This window comes from Ovis canadensis, chromosome X, assembly GCF_042477335.2.
Source record: "Ovis canadensis isolate MfBH-ARS-UI-01 breed Bighorn chromosome X, ARS-UI_OviCan_v2, whole genome shotgun sequence".
In the NCBI taxonomy this organism is placed as follows: Eukaryota; Metazoa; Chordata; class Mammalia; order Artiodactyla; family Bovidae; genus Ovis; species Ovis canadensis.
In genome coordinates this window covers 118,260,929-118,280,288 of record NC_091727.1, presented here as the reverse complement: position 1 = coordinate 118,280,288, position 19,360 = coordinate 118,260,929, and the positions used below count along the sequence as shown (strand labels likewise).

The window sequence follows — 19,360 nt, the reverse complement described above, 5'->3', positions numbered from 1 at the left end:
GTCTAGAGGGAACATACCTCAACATAATAAAGTCCGTATATGATAAACCCATAGCTAGCATCATACTCAACAGTGAAAAACTGAGCTCTTTCCCTCTAAGATCAGGAATAAGATAAGCATGCCCACTCTTACCACTTTTATTCAACATAGTATTAGAAGTGCTAGCCACTGAAATTAGTCAAGAAAAAGAATGAGAGGGCATTCAAATTGGAAAGGAGGAAGTAAAACTGTCACTAGTTGCAGATGATGTGATAATATATATTGAAAACCCTAAAGACTACACCAAAACTCTGTTCAAACTAATAAATGAATTCAATAATGTTGTATGATACAAAATCAGCATACAGAAATCTGTGATGTTTCTATATACTAATAACAAACTATCAACAAGACTAAGAAAACAATTCCATTTACAATTGCATCCAAAAGAATAAAATACCCAGGAATAAATTAACCAAGGAGGTGAAAGACCTGTACACTGAAACTATAAGACATTGATGAAAGAAACTGAAGAAGTCACAAATAAATGGAAATATTCCATATTCATGGATTGGAAGAATTAATAGTGTTAAAATGCTCATACTACCCAAAGTGGTTTACAGATTCAGTGTATTCCCTATCAGAATTCCAATGGCATATTTCACAGAGCTATTAATAGAACAAATAATTCTAAAATTGGTATGAAACCACAAAAGATGCTGAATAGCTGAAAATAGGAAGAACAAAACTAGAGGTTTCATGCTCACTGATTTCAAACTATACTAAAGATATATTAATCAAGACAGCATGGTACTGGCATAAAAACAGATACACAGGTCAACAGAACAAAACTGAGAACCCAGAGATATACCTACACATATGCATGTGCTTAGTCGCTCACTTGTGTCTGACTTTTTGCAACCCCATGGACTGCAGCCCCCCAGGATCCTCTGTCCATGGGCATTCCCCAGGCAAGAATACTAGAGCGGGTTGCCATGCCCTCTTCCAGAGGATCTTCCTAACCCAGGGACCGAACCCAGGTCTCCTGCATTGTAGGCAGATTTTTTACCATCTAAGCCACCGGGAAAGCCATACCCACACATATACAACAAAGGAGCAAAGAACATATGATGGAGGAAAAGTCTCTTCAATAAATGACGTTGGGAAAACTGGATAGCCATATGCAAAAGAATGAAACGACACCATTATCTTATATCATAAAGAAAAGTTAACTCAAAATGCAGTAAAGACTTGAATGTAAGACCTGAAGTCATAAAATTTCTAGAAGAAAATATAGGCAGTAGCCTCATTGATACCCATCTTAGAGTTGTTTTTGTGGATCTGATTCCAAAGGCAAGAGAAATAAAAGCAAAAATAAGCAAATGGGACTACATCAAACCAAAAATCTTCCACACAGTGATGGAAATCATCAAAAGGAAAGGATAGCCTACTGAGTAGGAGAAGTGAAGTCGCTCAGTCATGTCCGACTCTTTGTGACCCCATGGACTGTAGCCCACCAGGCTCCTCCCTCCATGGGATTCTCCAGGCAAGAGTACTGGAGTGGGTTGCCATTTCCTTCTCCAGGGGATCTTCCTGACCCAGGGATCGAACCCAAGTCTCCTGCATTCCAGGAAGACTCTTTAACCTCTGAGCCACCAGGGAAGCCTGCAAATCATATATCCATCATGGAGTAATACAACTCAACAACAAAAACCACCTGATTTTAAAATGGGAAGAAGATCTGAATAGACATTTTTCTAAAGAAGGCATAAAGATGGCCAACAGCACTTGGAAAGATGTTCAAAATCACTGATCATTAGGGAAATGCAAATCAAAACCACAATGAGATAGCACCTTACAAACTGTTAGAATAGCTATTATTGAAAAGAAGAAAGAAATGTTGAAGAGGATGTGGAGAAATTGGAACCCTTGTACACTGTAGGACTGTTAATTGGCGCAGCCACAATGGAAAACAGTATGGAGATTCCTGAAAAATTAAGAATAGAACTACCATATGACTCAACTTTCCCACTTCTGGGTATCTATTCAAAGAACATGAAAACACTAATTCAAAATTATATGCACCCCTATGTTTATTTTACTGTGGCATTATTTATAGTAGCCAAGATATGGAAGTAACCTAAATGTCCATCAGTGGATATATGTATAACAGAATACTACTCAGATGTAAAAAGAATGGAATCCTGCCATTTTACAGTGTGGACAGACCTTAAAGGTATTATGCTAAGTGAAATAACTCAGACAGATACCATATGATTTCACTCATTTGTGGAGTCTAAAAAGAGAAATGAACGAAAACAAAAACAAAAACAAACTCATCGATACTGAGAACAGATTAGTGGTTACCAGAGGGGAAGAGTTTGGTGGCGGGGAGGTGGGTGCAATTGTGAAGAAGGTGTGAACTGTTTGGTGATGATGGATGGTGACTAGGCTTGTGATGGTGATCACGTTGTAGTGTATACAGATGTCAAATTATTATATTGTGTATCTGAAACTTACATAATTAAAAAAAATCCAATTTCCCAATTGCCAGCCAATGACCAGCCTTACAAGCAGGCCTTTTTAAGGAGAGCAGTCTTGAGCCTGCATTGTTGACTCTTTACTGCACAGGTCACATTTCAAGGTATACCTAAAATACTAAACACTTCTGTTTTGAAAATTAATGCTCTGTATTTAATTATTTTAGAATGTGCATGCTCAGTTGCTCAGTCATGTCCAACTCTTTGAGATCCTATGAACTATAGCCCACCAGCCTCCTCTGTCCATGGGATTCTCCAGACAAGAATACTGGAGTGGGTTGCCATTTCCTCCTCCAGGGAATCTTCCCAATCCAGGGATTGAACCCACTTCTCTTGTGTCTCCTGCATTGGCAGGTGGGTTCTTTACCACTAGCGCCACCTGGGAAGCCCATTAAAATTTAATATTTTAAATTATTAAAATAGTAAATGCCTACTATATAGGAGTTCATGTATAATTTCTTTGTGCTTAGGTTCTGGCTGAATACAAGTTTGAATTTCTGCAAACAATTTGCAATCATGAACATTACATTCCTCTGAATTTGCCAATGGCTTTTGCCAAACCTAAACTTCAACGAGTTCAAGGTATGTATTTGTGTTTTCCATCATTTGGAATTGTGTTTTCATTTTTTTTTTTTTGCTAGCGCTAGTATAGTATAATGTTTTCTAGTTAAACCAGTGATTCTGGAGGTAATCTCAGAATTGTTACTATCTGAAGAACATTAACAGTTGGTTAATGGTACTCTGCATTTACTTCATAGTGTCAGTGGTAGTATTCATAGTGTGAAGAAATTTGGTGTTTTACATAGATTGCTGCTTAAACACAGACATCAGATACTAATAAAATTGCTCTCTGTAGTACTGTTTGGATTCTTATATGAGACTGAATTTTTAAAAAAAGCATATAAATGGATTTCTGCTGAATGGAACCTCAGAAGAGAATTATAAAAGCAGAATAAAATAGTTATATGTATGTATGAAATTTATGAAATGCCTTCAGTTATCTCCATTGCTAGTTTTATTGACTGCTTTGTTGTGTAGCACTATTCTTATGTTACTATGTTTTTTATTTGTCCCTTTTCTTTTCATATATTAATTAGATTTTTTTTCATTTGCGGTGGACCGTTTGACTTCAGTAGGTAGGTTTAACTCGGTTCACTCTAAAGTAGTTTGCTGTTTTTAAAAACAATTGATTTCATGAATGGCTAAGATGGATGGGGGCCTTGTTTGCTTTTCAGATCCTCCCTAGCCAAGATGAGGCTTTATTTAATACATCCAGAAAACCTAGGAGGCAGTATATTTGATAACTCTGAAAACCAGCTTGAGTAATATTCCAGTGTATATATGCACACTATTGATACTATGTATAAAATAGATAATTAATGAGAAGCTACTGAATAGCTCAGAAAACGCTGCCCAGTGCTCTGTGGCAACCTAAATGGGAAGGAAATCCAAAACAGAGGGGATATATGTATAGCTGATTCACTTTGGTGTATAGTAGAAACTAACACAACATTGTAAAGCAACCGATGCTCCAATAAAATTATTTTTTTGAATAAAGGAAAAAAATAAGCTTCAATGTTGATTGCTAGAAGAATCAACTTTAAAACACTATCCTCAGAAAACATGTTTTGGCCCACACCAGCTTGGGGATTGATGGGTATCTTTTTTTTAAGTGTATGTCATCTCTCCCAAGCTCGCCTCCCTTCTCTTTGACCCTGTTTAATGACTTCTTTGCCACCGTTTTTGAAGGGGTGGATGAACTACTTTATTGGTTTTATTCAAATCCCTCAAGTGAAAAAACCTCACTGCCATTGTACCTTCAACCCAGATAAGGCAACCTGAGTTAGTCTGTACTGACCCTTGTGCATAGAAAGTGATTGTGATTCACAAAAGACCATGACCAATGGCAGAAAGAACATCAGCTGTCTTGGTCTCTTGGGGAGTAGAGACCACTGCTGAGCAGTGGTTTTAGTGATTGAATGGCTGCCAGTGAAAATGGAGAAAAATATTAAAAAACCCAACCACCCCTATTCAACCATTCCCTTATTATAATAGAGTCTGAACATGTATAGCTCAGATACTTCCCCTATCATTTATTGATAGCTTGAGGAATTCAGGGAAAGGAAGGGGTGAGGATTTAGGATTAAATCTGATTTAGCATTAAATCCTAGTTGAATTTATAGCATCCTATTAAGTTTTAAAGAGACTAGAAAAGAAACAGAAAACATATCCTTCAGCTTTGTGGCCTCACTAAAATTAAAGGGTAGGGGAAAGGAAATAAAGATAGCAGAAGTTTCCTGTAGAAATGTCTGTACTTGGTCACAATTCCTTCTGAGTAGTTATAAGGCAAGTCCCAACCAGGATATTAGCAGCTGGGATTTAAAGTGGATGGAGGATCTAAAAGGAAGTGAAGAAAATAGCTGGAACTGGTAATTTTATGAAATAAAAGATTTGTATTTGTGTAATGAATTTGAGTGAGATGGGGATGTTTTTCTTAGCATTCTTTTACCCCATTGTATTGGGGCCAATATGTAACATTTAGTAAAACATTCGATAGTTTATACTGTTATAATGATGCAATTGTCTAGTTTCTCTTTCTGCTTCACAAATATAAACAGATGAGTGAATCAAGTGTTGTTTAGAATTACTCCATGTTTTAGTTGTAACTAAATCTATTCAGATATGAAGAAATGTATTAAAACATTGCCAAATCTAGTATTCTTTCATTCTAGGTTTTATCCTAAGATTTGAAAAGCATCTAGGAAAAAAAAAAAGAATTCTAGGAACTACTTTACCAACTGAAATTGTCATTAAGGCTATCATCTGGCCCCAATGATGAGTGCTTGTATCTTGTAAAATTTTGCATGCTTATTCTATATAATAAAATAATTGCTCATATTTGTTTACAATAAAAATATAGCTCTTGCTAGCATGATCACATACTACTAAGTAATATAGTACTTTAATGTTAAAGTGATTTTTGAATATTTTTATAAATGAGTTTTAAATTTCATTGTACTGCAGATTCAAATCTTGAATACAGTTTATCAGATGAGTATTGCAAGCATCACTTCTTGGTTGGTCTGCTTCTGAGGGAAACCTCCATTGCTCTTCAAGACAATTATGAGATCAGATATACAGCTATCTCTGTCATAAAGAATCTTTTGATAAAACATGCATTTGACACTAGATACCAGCACAAGGTAAGGATGTTTGTATCATCACCAGTATCACATTAGCTAGTTTCTGTAAGATTTTACATTGAAGATGAAGTTTTCAGTAAGAAAAATAACATGAGCATTGAGTAATTTATTTTTACGAATAATGTTTTGTTTCTATTTCAAATGATTATTGTTGTTTAGTCACTAAGTCGCTGGGCTCCTGTCCATGGGACTTCCCAGGCAAAAATACTGGAGTGAGTTGCCATTTCCTTCTCCAGGGGATCTTCCCCACCCTGAGATTGAACCCACATCTGCATTGGCAAGCAGATTCTTTACTATAGAACCATCAGGAAAGCCCTTAGGTTTTAAAAATACTGTTCAGTTAACTGTTGAAGAAAAACACTGGTTTTTCAAATCATGTCTAAAGAACAACATAACTCCTTCATGATTTCTTACATAAACTGATTAGAATTTTTTTTAAAAAAACATGGTTATAGCCCTGTGTATACTTTTAAATACCCATATATCCTTAAATATATCTCCCTAAATAAATGCTATTATTATTAAGTGATTAATAATAAGACATATTAAGTATGTCAAATATAAAACATATAATGTGAAGTTTATCTTACTGAAAAAAATATATGCATGGCTATAAATCTTATATATACTACACAGTGTCTTATATATACTACACATCTTATATATACAAATCTTATATATACTACACATGTGAAGACCACAGCTGCAGCCACTATTTGCTACACCTTTAACATATATGAAGATAAAGGGTATATTCAAATCTATTAAACCCTATGGGTTGCAAAAATAGATGGTAAATTGTATTGAATTTAGAATAACCTAACTTACTTACAAAGGCAAAATGGTTGTCTGAAGAGGCCTTACAAATAGCTATGAAAAGAAGAAAAGTGAAAGGCAAAGGAGAAAAGGAAAGATATACTTATTTGAATGCAGAGTTCCAAAGAATAGAAAGGAGAAATGAGAAAGCCTTCCTCCTCGATCAATGCAAAGAAATAGAGGAAAACAATAGAATGGAAGGACTAGAGATCTCTTCAAGAAATTTAGAGATACCAAGGGAACATTTCATGCAAAGATGGGCTCAATAAAGGACAGAAATGGTATGGACCTAGCAGAAGCAGAAGATATTAAGAAGAGGTGGCAAGAATACACAGGAGAACTGTACAAAAAAGATCTTCACGACCCAGATAATCCAATGTTGTGATCACTCACCTGGAGCCAGACATCCTGGAATGTGAAGTCAACGAACAAAGCTAGTGGAGGTGATGGAATTCCAGTTGAGCTTTTTCAAATCCTGAAAGCTGATGCTGTGAAAGTGCTGCACTCAATATGCTAGCAAATTTGGAAAACTCAGCAGTGTCCACAGGACTGGAAGACCTCAGTTTTCATTCAACCCCAAAGAATGCTCAAACTACCGCACCATTGCACTCATCTCACACGCTAGCAAAGTAATGCTCAAAATTCTCCGAGCCAGGCTTCAACAGTACATGAACCGTGAACTTCCAGATGTTCAAGCTGGTTTCAGAAAAAGCAGAGGAAAAAAAGCAGAGATCAAATTGCAAACATCCCTTGGATCATCAAAAAAGCAAGAGAGTTCCAGAAAAACATCTACTTCTGCTTTATTTACTATCCCAAAGCCTTTGTGTGGATCACAACAAACTGGAAAATTCTTCAAGAGATGGGAATACCAGACCACCTGACCTGCCTCCTGAGAAATCTGTATACAGGTCGAGAAGCAACAGTTAGAACTGGACATGGAAAAACAGACTGGTTCCAGATAAGGAAAGGAGTATGTCAAGGCTGTTTATTGTCACCCTGCTTATTTAACTTCTATGCAGAGTACATCATGAGAAACGCTGGGCTTTCCAGCACAAGCTGGAATCAAGACTGTTGGGAGAAATATCAGTAACCTCAGATATGCAGATGACACCACCCTTATGGCAGAAAGTGAAGAGGAACTAAAAAGCCTCTTGATGAAAGTGAAAGAGGAGAGTGAAAAAGTTGTCTTAAAGCTCAACATTCAGAAAACTAAGACTGTGGCATCTGGTCCCATCACTTCATGGCAAATAGATGGGGAAATAGTGGAAACAGTGGCTGACTTTAGTTTCGGGGGCTCCAAAATCACTGCAGGTGGTGACTGCAGCCATGAAATTAAAAGACACTTGCTCCTTGGAATAAAAGTTATGACCAACCTAGACAGCTTGTTAAAAAGCAGAGACATTACTTTGCCAACAAAGGTCCATCTAGTCAAGGCTATGGTTTTCCCAGTGGTCATGTATGGATGTGAGAGTTGGACTGTGAAGAAAGCTGAGTGCCGAAGAATTGATGCTTTTGAACTGTGGTGTTGGAGAAGACTCAAGAGTCCCTTGAACTGCAAAGAGATCCAACCAGTCCATCCTAAAGGAAATCAGTCCTGAGTGTTCATTGAAAGGACCGATGCTGAAGCTGAAAGTCCAATACTTTGGCCACCTAACGCCAAGAATTGACTCATTTGCGAAGACCCTGATGCTGGGAAAGATTGAAGGTGGGCGGAGAAGGGAACGACAGAGGATGAGATGGTTGGATGGCATCACCAACTCGATGGACATGAGTTTGCGTAAACTCCAGGAGTTGGTGATGGACAGGGAGGCCTGCCGTGCTGTGGTTCATGGGGTTGCAAAGAGTCAGACGTGACTGAATGACTGAACTGACTAACTGACTGAACTAACTTACTTGCTACCAGATGGCTCAAGGTAATATCATATTGTTTCATAATAATTTGTTCCTTCATTTTTATATTCAAATTTAAATAAAGTCATTATATCACTTATTTTGTGATTACTTTGGAAAGCTGACTTGGAGATGGATTTTATTCTTTTTCTATAGTATTCCTATTTATCCTATTAAAAAAAAAGAATAAGCCTGCCAGCTATATCCAATTATATTTCTTTAATTACAAAGATTTGTTTAACTTGCAAATTTTGCTAGTTTTCTTCATGTAATTCTAGCCTAAACTAGATTTAAATGCCTTAGCTTTAAGATTTTATTATGTACTGTGGTTTGCATTGTTTTTTACATGATAATAACATACTCACATTTAGTGTAGTCTACTCTATTTTGCATTGCTTTCTTTTTTGTGAATGTTGGCATTGACTTAACAGAAATTAGCTAAAATAATGTATCAAATGAAAAGATATCTTAAAGTCTTCCATTCCAACCAAGCTTTGTCAAATCTTTAAAAGTGCCAGTTATTGCTGGGGTCTGTTTGTGCCTACTAGTAGTGGGGAAAAGGGTCTTATACAATGTGAAAGAAAATGTCTTTAGCTATGATTTCAAAAAATTTGTGGGTAAATTACAAAATGAACTTCCTGTTCTTGAAGCAGCAAGTTGTCTTTTTTCCCCTTGTGTCTTCAGAGGAAAGTGAAATAAAATGGGATTTCACTAGTGTCTTACCTAGAGGTAGAATTTTAAATATTTTATATCACATATTTGTACGTTATTAACTTTTTAAAATTCTGAGAACAGTATATGTACACACATGCACACACACACCACTATTGTTATCTGTAAATAACACTGCCTGTTTGAGTATTTGATGTTTTATAGTTTCTGGCCTTACATTTCGTTCTTTAATCCATTTTGAGTTTATTTTTGTGTATGGTGTTAGGAAGTGTTCTAATTTAATTCTTTTTCATGTAGCTGTCCAGTTTTCCCAGCACCACTTATTGAATAGGCTGTCTTTCCCCATTGTATATTCTTGCCTCCTTTCTCAAAGATAAGGTGCCTGCAGATGCATGGGTTTTCTTTGAGGTTTTAGACTATGGGAAACATTGAAATACCCACCACATTACCCTTTTAGGGATTTTTAAAACCCCTTCTTTGTTCAAAATCTTCTGACAGGTTTTAATTGAGTATAAGATTCTCCCCAATAAAACTTTGTTTAATGGGCCTTCTCAACCAGAGCTTCAATTCCTTTCTGTGTTTGATCCAAAGAGCTCACAGTTGGCCTGAGTAAGAGGTCATTTGTCAAATACATTCACTTAAAACATGTTCACCATTAAGAATGATGCCAAGTAAGGGCAGAGGGGAGCTTTATACCCCAATAATTTCCATTTGGTTTTCCAAATAGAAATACAGTCAAGAAAAAATGCTTCCTGTGGAAAGGCTGCTTTGAGACTACTTGTCCTAGTATCCCACCCAGGCCTGCATTCCAACCATGTTGCCACTCCTCAGCCTTTCTTTTAATGACATTATGGAGATGTCACTGGTCCCTGTTACATGCTACTCTTAAACTGCTTTGGGAGCTCTCCTTATTTGCTAAACATACCATGCGATATCTTTCCTGCTCAGAACCAGAATGTTCAAAATCTAACATTTATTCTGGGGCGTATATCTGTTCCTGTACTCACCGCAAATGGTACTGACAACCGAAGAATTGCAGTTTCTACTTGGACTGTTGGCATTTTTTTTCCCTTTTTTAAAATAATAAGCTACATACATGGTAAAAAAAAAAAAAAGAAATCAAAATGCCTCTCTCTCATTCCTTACCTCCATGCCTCAATTCTTCTCTCTAGAAGCAACTACTGTTTATCAGTTTCTTTTATAAATTTCTATTTTATTCATGCACAAGCCTATACACACACACACACACACATATATATATAAAATAGAAACCATTACCTATTTTTTTCACTTAACAATATATTCTGAAGATTAAATCTATATTTTTTAAAAAATCTGCATAGTATGCTATCATATGAATACACCTTATTTTATTTATTTAACCTGACTTCTGTTAATAGATTCTTAGATGGTTTTCTGTCTTTTGTGCAGACAAAACTTTTAACGTGTTTGCCCTGATTGCATGTGTTTTACCTGTGTTCCTGTTCACCTAAGAAGGGTGTAGTATCTCCTTCCCTAGTAATCACTCAGTTTCTGAACTGAAATGAAATCCCATCTACAAGCTATAATATTAATAATCATAGCTAAAAATTTATTGAAGACTCAGTATATGCCAGACACTATATTAAATATTAGCTCATATGAATTTATATTACTGTTATTATCCTCATTTTAGTAAAGAGAAAACTATGGTTAAGTGATTTGATTACAACTAAGTCGCTAGTAACAGGAGGGCTGGAATTCATGTGTATCTAAAATTCAAAATCTGTGCTCCTAGACTATGCTGCTAAGTCGCTTCAGTCGTGTCTGACTCTGTGCGACCCCATAGACGGCAGCCCACCAGGCTCCTCTGTTCCTGGGATTGTCCAGGCAAGAACACTGGAGTGGGTTGCCATTTCCTTCTCCAATGCATGAAAGTGAAAAGTGAAAGTGAAGTCACTCAGTTGTGTCTGACTCTTAGCGACCCCATGGACTGCAGCCTACCAGGCTCCTCCATCCATGGGATTTTCCAGGCAAGAGTACTGGAGTGGGGTGCCATTGCCTTCTCCCTCCTAGACTATACTGCCTCTCAAATATTTAGTCAGTTCAGTTCAGTTCAGCTGCTCCTGCTCAGTCATGTCCGACTCTTTGTAACACCATGAACTGCAGTACGCCAGGCCTCCCTGTCCATCACCAACTCCCAGAGTTTACTCAGACTCATGTCCATTGAGTCAGTGATTCCATCCAACCATCTCATCCTCTGTCATCCCCTTCTCCTCCTGCCTTCAATCTTTCCCAGCATCAGGGTCTTTTCAAATGAGTCAGTTCTTGGCAGGTGGCTCAAGTATTGGATCAGCTTCAGCTTCAGTCCTTTTTTATTTTATTTTATTTTTTTTTAATTTTTATTTTTACTTTATTTTACTTTACAATACTGTATTGGTTTTGCCATACATTGACATGAATCCACCACGGGTGTACATGCGATCCCAAACGTGAACCCCCCTCCCACCTCCCTCCCCACAACATCCCTCTGGGTCATCCCCCTGCACCAGCCCCAACATCAGTCCTTCCAATGAACACACAGGAATTATCTCATTTAGAATGGACTGGTTGGATCTCCTTGCAGTTCAAGGGACTCTCAAGAGTCTTCTCCAACACCATAGTTCAAAACCATCAATTCTTTGGCACTTAGCTTTCTTTATAGTCCAACTTTCACATCCATACATGACCACTGGAAAAACCATAGTAGGACACTGGAAAATTAGAGAACTGCCAAAAAATGGTGATGATGATGGTAGAAACTCTTGAAACCAAAGCCATATGAAAAATAAAATAATAACAGCTACTTAGCTTTGTGAAGAGTGAATTAAGACAATTCGTGATGTGTCCTCAGATATTTAAAGGGTTACTGTATAAAGTAGAAGTGGACTTACTCTTTGTAGATCCAAAAGGCCGAACTATATCTAGCAGGTAGAACAGCTTAAGGACTTTTCTAACAGAAGCTCTGAAAGTGCTGAAGTGTTTAAGAAGTTTAAAAACTAGTCATCTGTCAAAGATGCAGGTGCAGGTTGCTCTTGTCTTGATCAGGAAGTTGAACTAGATCAGTGGTTCTCAAACCTCTGTGCACAACCATCTAGGGAAATTTCCTGGGACCCAGCCCAGACCTAAGTGGTAGAGACATTCTTGATTAGGGTTATATGTTAGCACATATATGTCATATATTGAGTTCCTGAAATTTGCAAGAGAAGTACAAATGGTCGATTAACATATGAAAAATTGTTCAGTTTCAAGAATAAATGCAAATTAAAGGAACTAAGAGATACTTTTGATCTGAATTCTGTTGGTTAACCATTGTACCCTAGATGCCTTATATAAGTCTCCCAAAGTGTTGACATATGGAGGGCAGCTCATGTGCCATCACCACTGTTTTTGCTGATTTGAATGATTATATATAAACACCTGACAAGGACTATAGCTGAGAAAAGCAGTACATAAATTATTATAAGAGGTACCACATTAATTAAGACTACTGGTGTCCAGGTTTACTTGGATATTTACAAAGATCAATCTCCCATGTTGAATAATTGATTTAGAGGGCCAAGAACACATTATTTTAATTGCAGCTTGAGTCAAAGCAAAACTTATTTTTGGAAGGAATATTTTGTTACTTGTTCCATCTATTCATTCGTTCAGTTAATGTATAGTGACCATATCCTGTGTGCCTAGGCACAGAGGATGAAGCAGTGAACAAGACAGATGTGATTCTTGCTCTTATCATACTCAACCCTCACCGGAGTTAAAGGACAGGACTAATACAATCTGCTTTATAAGTCAACTGCTATCTAAAAGAATAAACTTTTGCCTTTTATATAGTGATGTTTGAGGGATGTGATTTGACTATATTGTATATAAATGCAAATACCAACAGAGTTCTCTGGTAATTTGTTTTGAGACTATGAGTATAAATAGACTCATGCTTAAAAATAAATAAAATAAATAGACTCATGCTTCATTGATTTGTTATGGATATTAGGTCCCTTTTAATCTTTAAACAGATAGATGGAGCCAACTTTATTTGTAATATATACATATTATATATTTATTAACTTCCCTGGTGGCTCAGACGGTTAAGCTTTTGATAATTATTTTGCAGAACCAACAAGCCAAAATAGCACAGTTGTACCTCCCATTTGTTGGACTGCTTTTGGAAAATATACAGCGATTAGCAGGTCGAGATACATTGTATTCTTGTGCAGCCATGCCTAATTCTGTAAGTAGTCATGTGTTTCTGTTGGCATTTTATCCTGGTTTATTGACTGCATTTGGAATGAGGGTCATATGCTGTATGGTCTCAATAGCTCACCGTTTACAACATTTTAAATTTATACTCTTTCCTGTAACAGTACTTCTCAAATCTTAATGTGCATATAGATCATCTAGGGAATTAAGACAAATTCTAATGTAGTAACTCTGGGGTGGAATTTGAGATTATACGTTTCAAACAAACTTTTGGCTCTTTCTGGTCTAAGGACTGAACTTTGAGTAATAAGGTCCAAGGGAACACCAAGAATCCCTTGTGCTCAGTGTGTTGTTTTTAAGATTTGCTGCTGTTATATGCCTTCATCTATTTATTCAACTGGAAAACTGAATAAAACATTCACTTTCCAAAATGTTAGGCTCCAGGCTTTAAACTATATTCCTTCACCTCTTCCCTCCCTTTGACAGCCTTGTTTCAGCACTTCTGGTGAGCGGCTTTTAACTCATCATGGTTGGTCTGTGTTTTCTTTCTCCCCTTAGAATCTTAGAGTTGCAAGGGACATTGGAGATGATCAGTCTCTCACTTGGCAAAAACAACCTTTTGCCATAGTTGTATTTAAAACTTTCCTTCTTGCATCTGATCTACACAATTTTCTATCCACTTGTCCTGGTTTTGCCTTCTAGAGGTACACAGAGCACATCCACTTCTACCTCCACACAATACCCCTTCATACATGTCCCTTCTAAATTTTTCTCCAGACCAGCTTGCTCCACTTCATCATTTGTTGTTTCAAACCCTTTACTTCTCAGTTACAATCTTCCAGACATGCTCCATTTGACCAGTCACCATTTTAAAATGTGGTGTATACTTTATAGTTTGCCCAGTAGGGTGAATAACTCCTGCCCTACCCCCACTCCGTGCTCTGTATGGCCAAAGATCCCTATCACGTGTTCAGTAGCTGAGTGGGTGGCAGGTAAAACTGTGTTCCTCACAGCTTCCTTTGGAAATTCCCCATAATGAATGTCTGCAGATTTGTCAAGCCTGCCCTGGGTTCCTGAGAAAGCTGCTTTTTTTTAAGCCTCACTGAGGGCTTGATTGCCTGTAGCTCCCAATTATGTAAGTCAGCTAAATGCAGATACTGCATCACCAACCTGGTGTCAAGCGAGTGTCAAGCGAGCCTTTCTTCACAGTCACTCATGCTTATGCTCATTCCACAACATTCGACAGTGATATGTGGAAATATTTTACTTACCTGTTCTTTCTTTTGCAGCTCAAGTTCATGTAGGGCCTCTGGTCACACCTCTCCTTCTAGTATTGCCTTTGGTTCAAGGAGGAGAATGGAACCATGTTCAGACCACACGAGTTGCAGCTTTTACCAGCCACCTAGAGTTGTATCACTTTGCCAGAGGTCATAGTTGTAACAGTATACCCAGATCCATTTTTAAAAGTCACCTAAATACCAGTACTGATACCTGATTTAGACTTTCGCAGTGAGCTTTGTTTAAAATTGGGGTACCCTTTCATTCTGTTAATTCCAATTTATTATCCTAGTGTACAAATTTGTTTAAGTGACAGAGATATCACATTGTGTTACAGGCATCCAGGGATGAGTTTGCATGTGGCTTCACTTCACCTACAAATAGAGGGAGTCTGAGCACTGACAAAGACACTGGTAATTAAGTCCTTCCTTTAAAGATTATACATGGTATGGCTGTCTAGAAATGTACCCTATACTTTTCTATATTTTTTGAAATATTTTGTGATAAAAACTATATATAGCACGATCTCTACTAAAGTTTAATTAAAATCTGACTCACACTTTGTAGCCATGTTTCTTTGCTTAGGTTTCCTTGTTTCAGCTTATATAAAAAAGTAGCTTAGTATGCTAAGAAAATGGAGGATAATGAGAAAAACACTAGTTTCCAATCCTCTTATCTGTCTCCAGTCTTGGACAAGACACTTCCCTTTTCTGGGCCAAAGGTTCCTTATCTATAAAATTACTTCGTTGTTTGCCTTTATTTTATGACTTCCAAGGAATTTCTTGTAGTTTCATAATGTTAAAAGTGTTTCGAGGTAAAAAAAAAAAATTGCTTACATTTCTTAAAATATGACTTTACCAAAATTAACCTGGTGCTGAGCCACTTCAGTCGTGTCCAATTCTCTGTGACCCTATGGACTGTAGCCTGCCAGGCTCCTCTGTCCTCCTCCCTCCAGTCAAGAATACTGGAGTGGGCTGCCATGCCCTGTTCCTGGAGATCTTCCCAACCCAGGGATCCAACTTGCATCTCTTAAGCCTCCTGCATTGGCAGGCAGGTTTTTAACACTAGCGCCACCTGGGAAGCCCAATTAACCAGGTACTTATTTTTCAAACTATTTTTGACAGTTTCTCCTGTTGCTAACAAGGACTTGGCTTTTTCCAGCTTATGGGTCTTTTCAAAACGGACATGGAATTAAGAGGGAAGATTCAAGAGGTTCCCTCATCCCAGAAGGAGCAACCGGATTTCCAGATCAGGGCAGCACTGGTGAAAATGTAAGACCCTAAAACATATAGGTTAACCCTGGTGATGTTTTAACTATAAGTCTTTCTTTTTATGTAAATAAGGAGCTCTCTACTCTCCTGTAGTCTATACTATATCTGTAAAAAGTAGCCCATAATGTAGCAGTTCCTTCCTATCCTGGCAGCTGCTACTTGGATATCTTAAAAACTGTTTATAGAGGATAAGGTATTCATCTTTCAGAGTTCTAACTTTGAATCTGTAAACCTGTTCTAGAGAGGGAAGGTTCAAGTTTAAAATGCCTAATATATCCTTATCACTTAAATCACTCCCTGGCAGGATTAATTCAGCTTTTTATTCTTTTCTAAGAATAATGACCTTAACTTGGGATGAAAAAAAAATTAGGTCCCCAAATTGATCATCTCAACATCCCAGAATCACTTAATCAGAATATACTAACTTTTCCATAAGATTGTTTCAAACCTAACATTAAAGTTTGGGATAGGTCAGCCTTGAGATAGAGAACCTCATTTTAGACCAGTAAAGCCTTATCATGCTGCTACATGAAATCATAGAACCATATAAAATTAGTTAGAAGGGTCCATAAAAATAATAAATTCCAACTCTCAATTTACAAATGAAAACTGGGATTGTGACTTAGGACAGACACACAACTATGGCAGGGCCAGACCCAAACCCAAGTTTTCTAATTTCAGCACTTCTTCTCCTAGATCATGGTGTTCTCACTGTGTATCAGAATCATCTGGGCGACTTTATAAAAATAGATAGCTGAGCTTCATCCTGTTTCTGTCAGTCTGGGGGCCTGCTCATTTCTAAGTTCCCAGGTGATGCTGATGCTGCTGGTTGGGAACCACCCCCTTAAGAACCACTCTATATATATTCCCTTGAGTCTTTGCCCATTGTTGTTGTTCATTTGCTAAGTCATATCCAATGCTTTGCTACCCCATGGACTTTATTTAATCATAAAGTTCTTATTTCACACCATTTAGAAATAAGACAACAGATACTGTCATAGGTAAGGCACACTAAGGACAAAGAGGTTAATGACTTGCCAGTAGTCACACAGCTAGCAAGCATTCAGAACCTAGATGTTTTGTTCCAAGTAAAAGTTTTTAGTAACTCCTACATTGGTAAGTGTATAGCCTCAGCCCATGTTAGCTCAGCTGAAAGCATTGGTTTCTAACAAGGGTAAATTCTTTAGGACATTGTTATTACCATATTCATATAAGTCCTCGAATAAGTCAGATCTTGTCATGCTTAACTGATATTTAAACAAAAGTCACTAAATAATAGGAACATCACTACTTTGTAGAGGCTCCAATTTTGAAGTATTACTGGGTCCTTAGTAAAATTATCTTGTAATATCATTAAGCTTCCTTTTAAGATAGATTTTTCTGAACTATTATTTAGAAATTGAATTTTAATAAACTCTTAATGAGAGATTCAAGTTAAAAGGTTTAAAATGTAAGTTTCTCCTTGACATAAAAGCTATTTTTCCTAGAATACCCACATATTATTTAAAACATTACCTTACTAAAACATAGGACTTAGGGAATACACAGTATATTCATGGCCATATCTTGATGAAGACTGCAAGATAATTTCCAGTGATACTACTACGTGCAGCAACAAAGACTCAGCCCATTTACCTTCCAAATGTGGTTATCTGTGATGTGCTTAGAAGTTTCCCAAACAGGACTAATTAAAACAGTTATTGAGTTAAAGGCTATGGGAAGCTAAAATACCAGTATTGTTTCTCAAAAGCCTTATCTTTGTATTACAGACTCGGCAGAGTTCTACAAGGAGTAGTGTATCCCAGTATAACCGATTGGATCAATATGAAATCAGAAGCCTCTTGATGTGCTATTTGTATATAGTAAAAATGATTTCTGAAGGTGAGTTACCAGCATATTAATCATAGACTGTACTCCACCATCACAGGTTCACAAGTTCATGTAACAAATATTTGACCATGATCTGCATGTAGGACATAGGCACATTACAAACAGAACTTTGAAGACTTTGACCTTAGAATGTTCCTATATTTTAACTTAGAATAGATTCATTTCCATCATACAGGTTTGATTCTTTGAAATAATTTTTTTTTCTTTAAAATTAATTTCTAAAGCTTCCCTTGTGGCTCAGTCAATAAAAAATCTGCTTGTAGTGCAAGAGACCTGGGTTCGATCCCTGGGTTGCAAAGATCCCCTGGAGAAGGAAATGGCAACCCACCCCAGTATCCTTGCCTGGAGAATCTCATGGACAGAGGAGCCTGGTGGGCTGCAGTCCATGGGGTTGCAAAGAGTTGGGCACGACTGAGACCAACACTTACTTACTTACTAAAGTGAGGCAATAGTTTTAGAAGTGCTAGAGTATTTTTTTTTCATGCAGAGCATAGAATACATTAAATAACCAAGGTAAACAGAAGAAAATAACAATAACCAAAAGTCATATTTAACACTGTAGCTTTTATTTGACCCAGGATTTACAAAATCAAATGCAAACAAAAAGACAGGAAGGGTTCTTTGAGGGTAAGGAATGCTGTCGTTATCTTCACAGGACCATTATACAGATTTGTATGGTGTCAGGTTCTTTTCCAGGCTGTTCTCTTTACCTTGATGTATAATTGTATTATTTATAATTTACCATTTCCTCTTTACCATATATAGTAGAATATAAGCAAAGGATTTTCATAAACTGCATGTCCTTTGGAAGTAAAATCAGAAGGTTCTATCTCATTCCAAGTACCACTTTTGTTTTCACAATTCCTTCCTCTTTCTTCCTTTTCTACTTTTTCTCACAAAGAAAGGGAAAAAAAACAATCATAAAACCACCCCAAAGACCCCCCAAAACAAAACAAACAAAAAGCCTAGGGATTTCCCTGTAGCTAAGACGCTGCACTGCCAATGCAGGGGTCCCGGATTCAATTTCTGGACAGGGAATTATATCCCACATACTGCACCTAAGACCCTGTGTGGCCAAATAAATATTCTTTAAAAAAAAAAAAAAAGGCAAGCAAAAGTGAAGAACATAAAAGCACCCGGGTTTTGGCCATTATAATAGTTAAACTCTAATTTATCTTCTATTTAGTTTTTAGTAAATATTAAACATTTTTTGTAATGCAGAATATAAAAACGTAAGTTGATAGTTAACTTGCCAGAGAGATTGAAATACATCAAAAGTTAGATATGAATAGTTAATTCTAAAGTACATTAATAAAAGTTTTACATAACTAGAATCTTCAAGCACTTAGAATGTATGATTTACAGTAAAAGTCAAATCATAATATACTAAATTTTACTTATTTTCTATTTTGTTTTTAGTAAATATTATTTTAAACATTTTTTGTAATAATACAGAATATAAAAACATAAAATGAGTTGATAGTTAACTTGCCAGAGATTGAAACACATCAAAAGCTAGATATGACTAGTTAATTCTAAAATACATTAATAAAAGAGTTTTAAATAAGTAGAATCTTCAAGTACTAACAATGTATGATTTAGA

At 36.8% G+C, this 19,360-nt stretch overlaps 1 protein-coding gene across 2 annotated transcripts in view; it reads left to right on the top strand.

Annotated features, from left to right (window-relative positions):
• LOC138931197 (dedicator of cytokinesis protein 11) overlaps positions 1–19,360 on the top strand; it is a 213,172-nt gene that overhangs the window by 129,661 nt on the left and 64,151 nt on the right. The window contains exons 30-36 of one of the 2 annotated variants that reach the window (XM_070292121.1): positions 2,990–3,101; positions 3,617–3,655; positions 5,544–5,722; positions 13,233–13,349; positions 14,934–15,009; positions 15,758–15,867; positions 17,637–17,748. In XM_070292121.1, coding sequence (XP_070148222.1) covers positions 2,990–3,101; positions 3,617–3,655; positions 5,544–5,722; positions 13,233–13,349; positions 14,934–15,009; positions 15,758–15,867; positions 17,637–17,748 — 745 coding nt within the window. The remainder of the gene's footprint in view (positions 1–2,989; positions 3,102–3,616; positions 3,656–5,543; positions 5,723–13,232; positions 13,350–14,933; positions 15,010–15,757; positions 15,868–17,636; positions 17,749–19,360) is intronic. The other variant, XM_070292122.1, reaches the window with a different exon arrangement.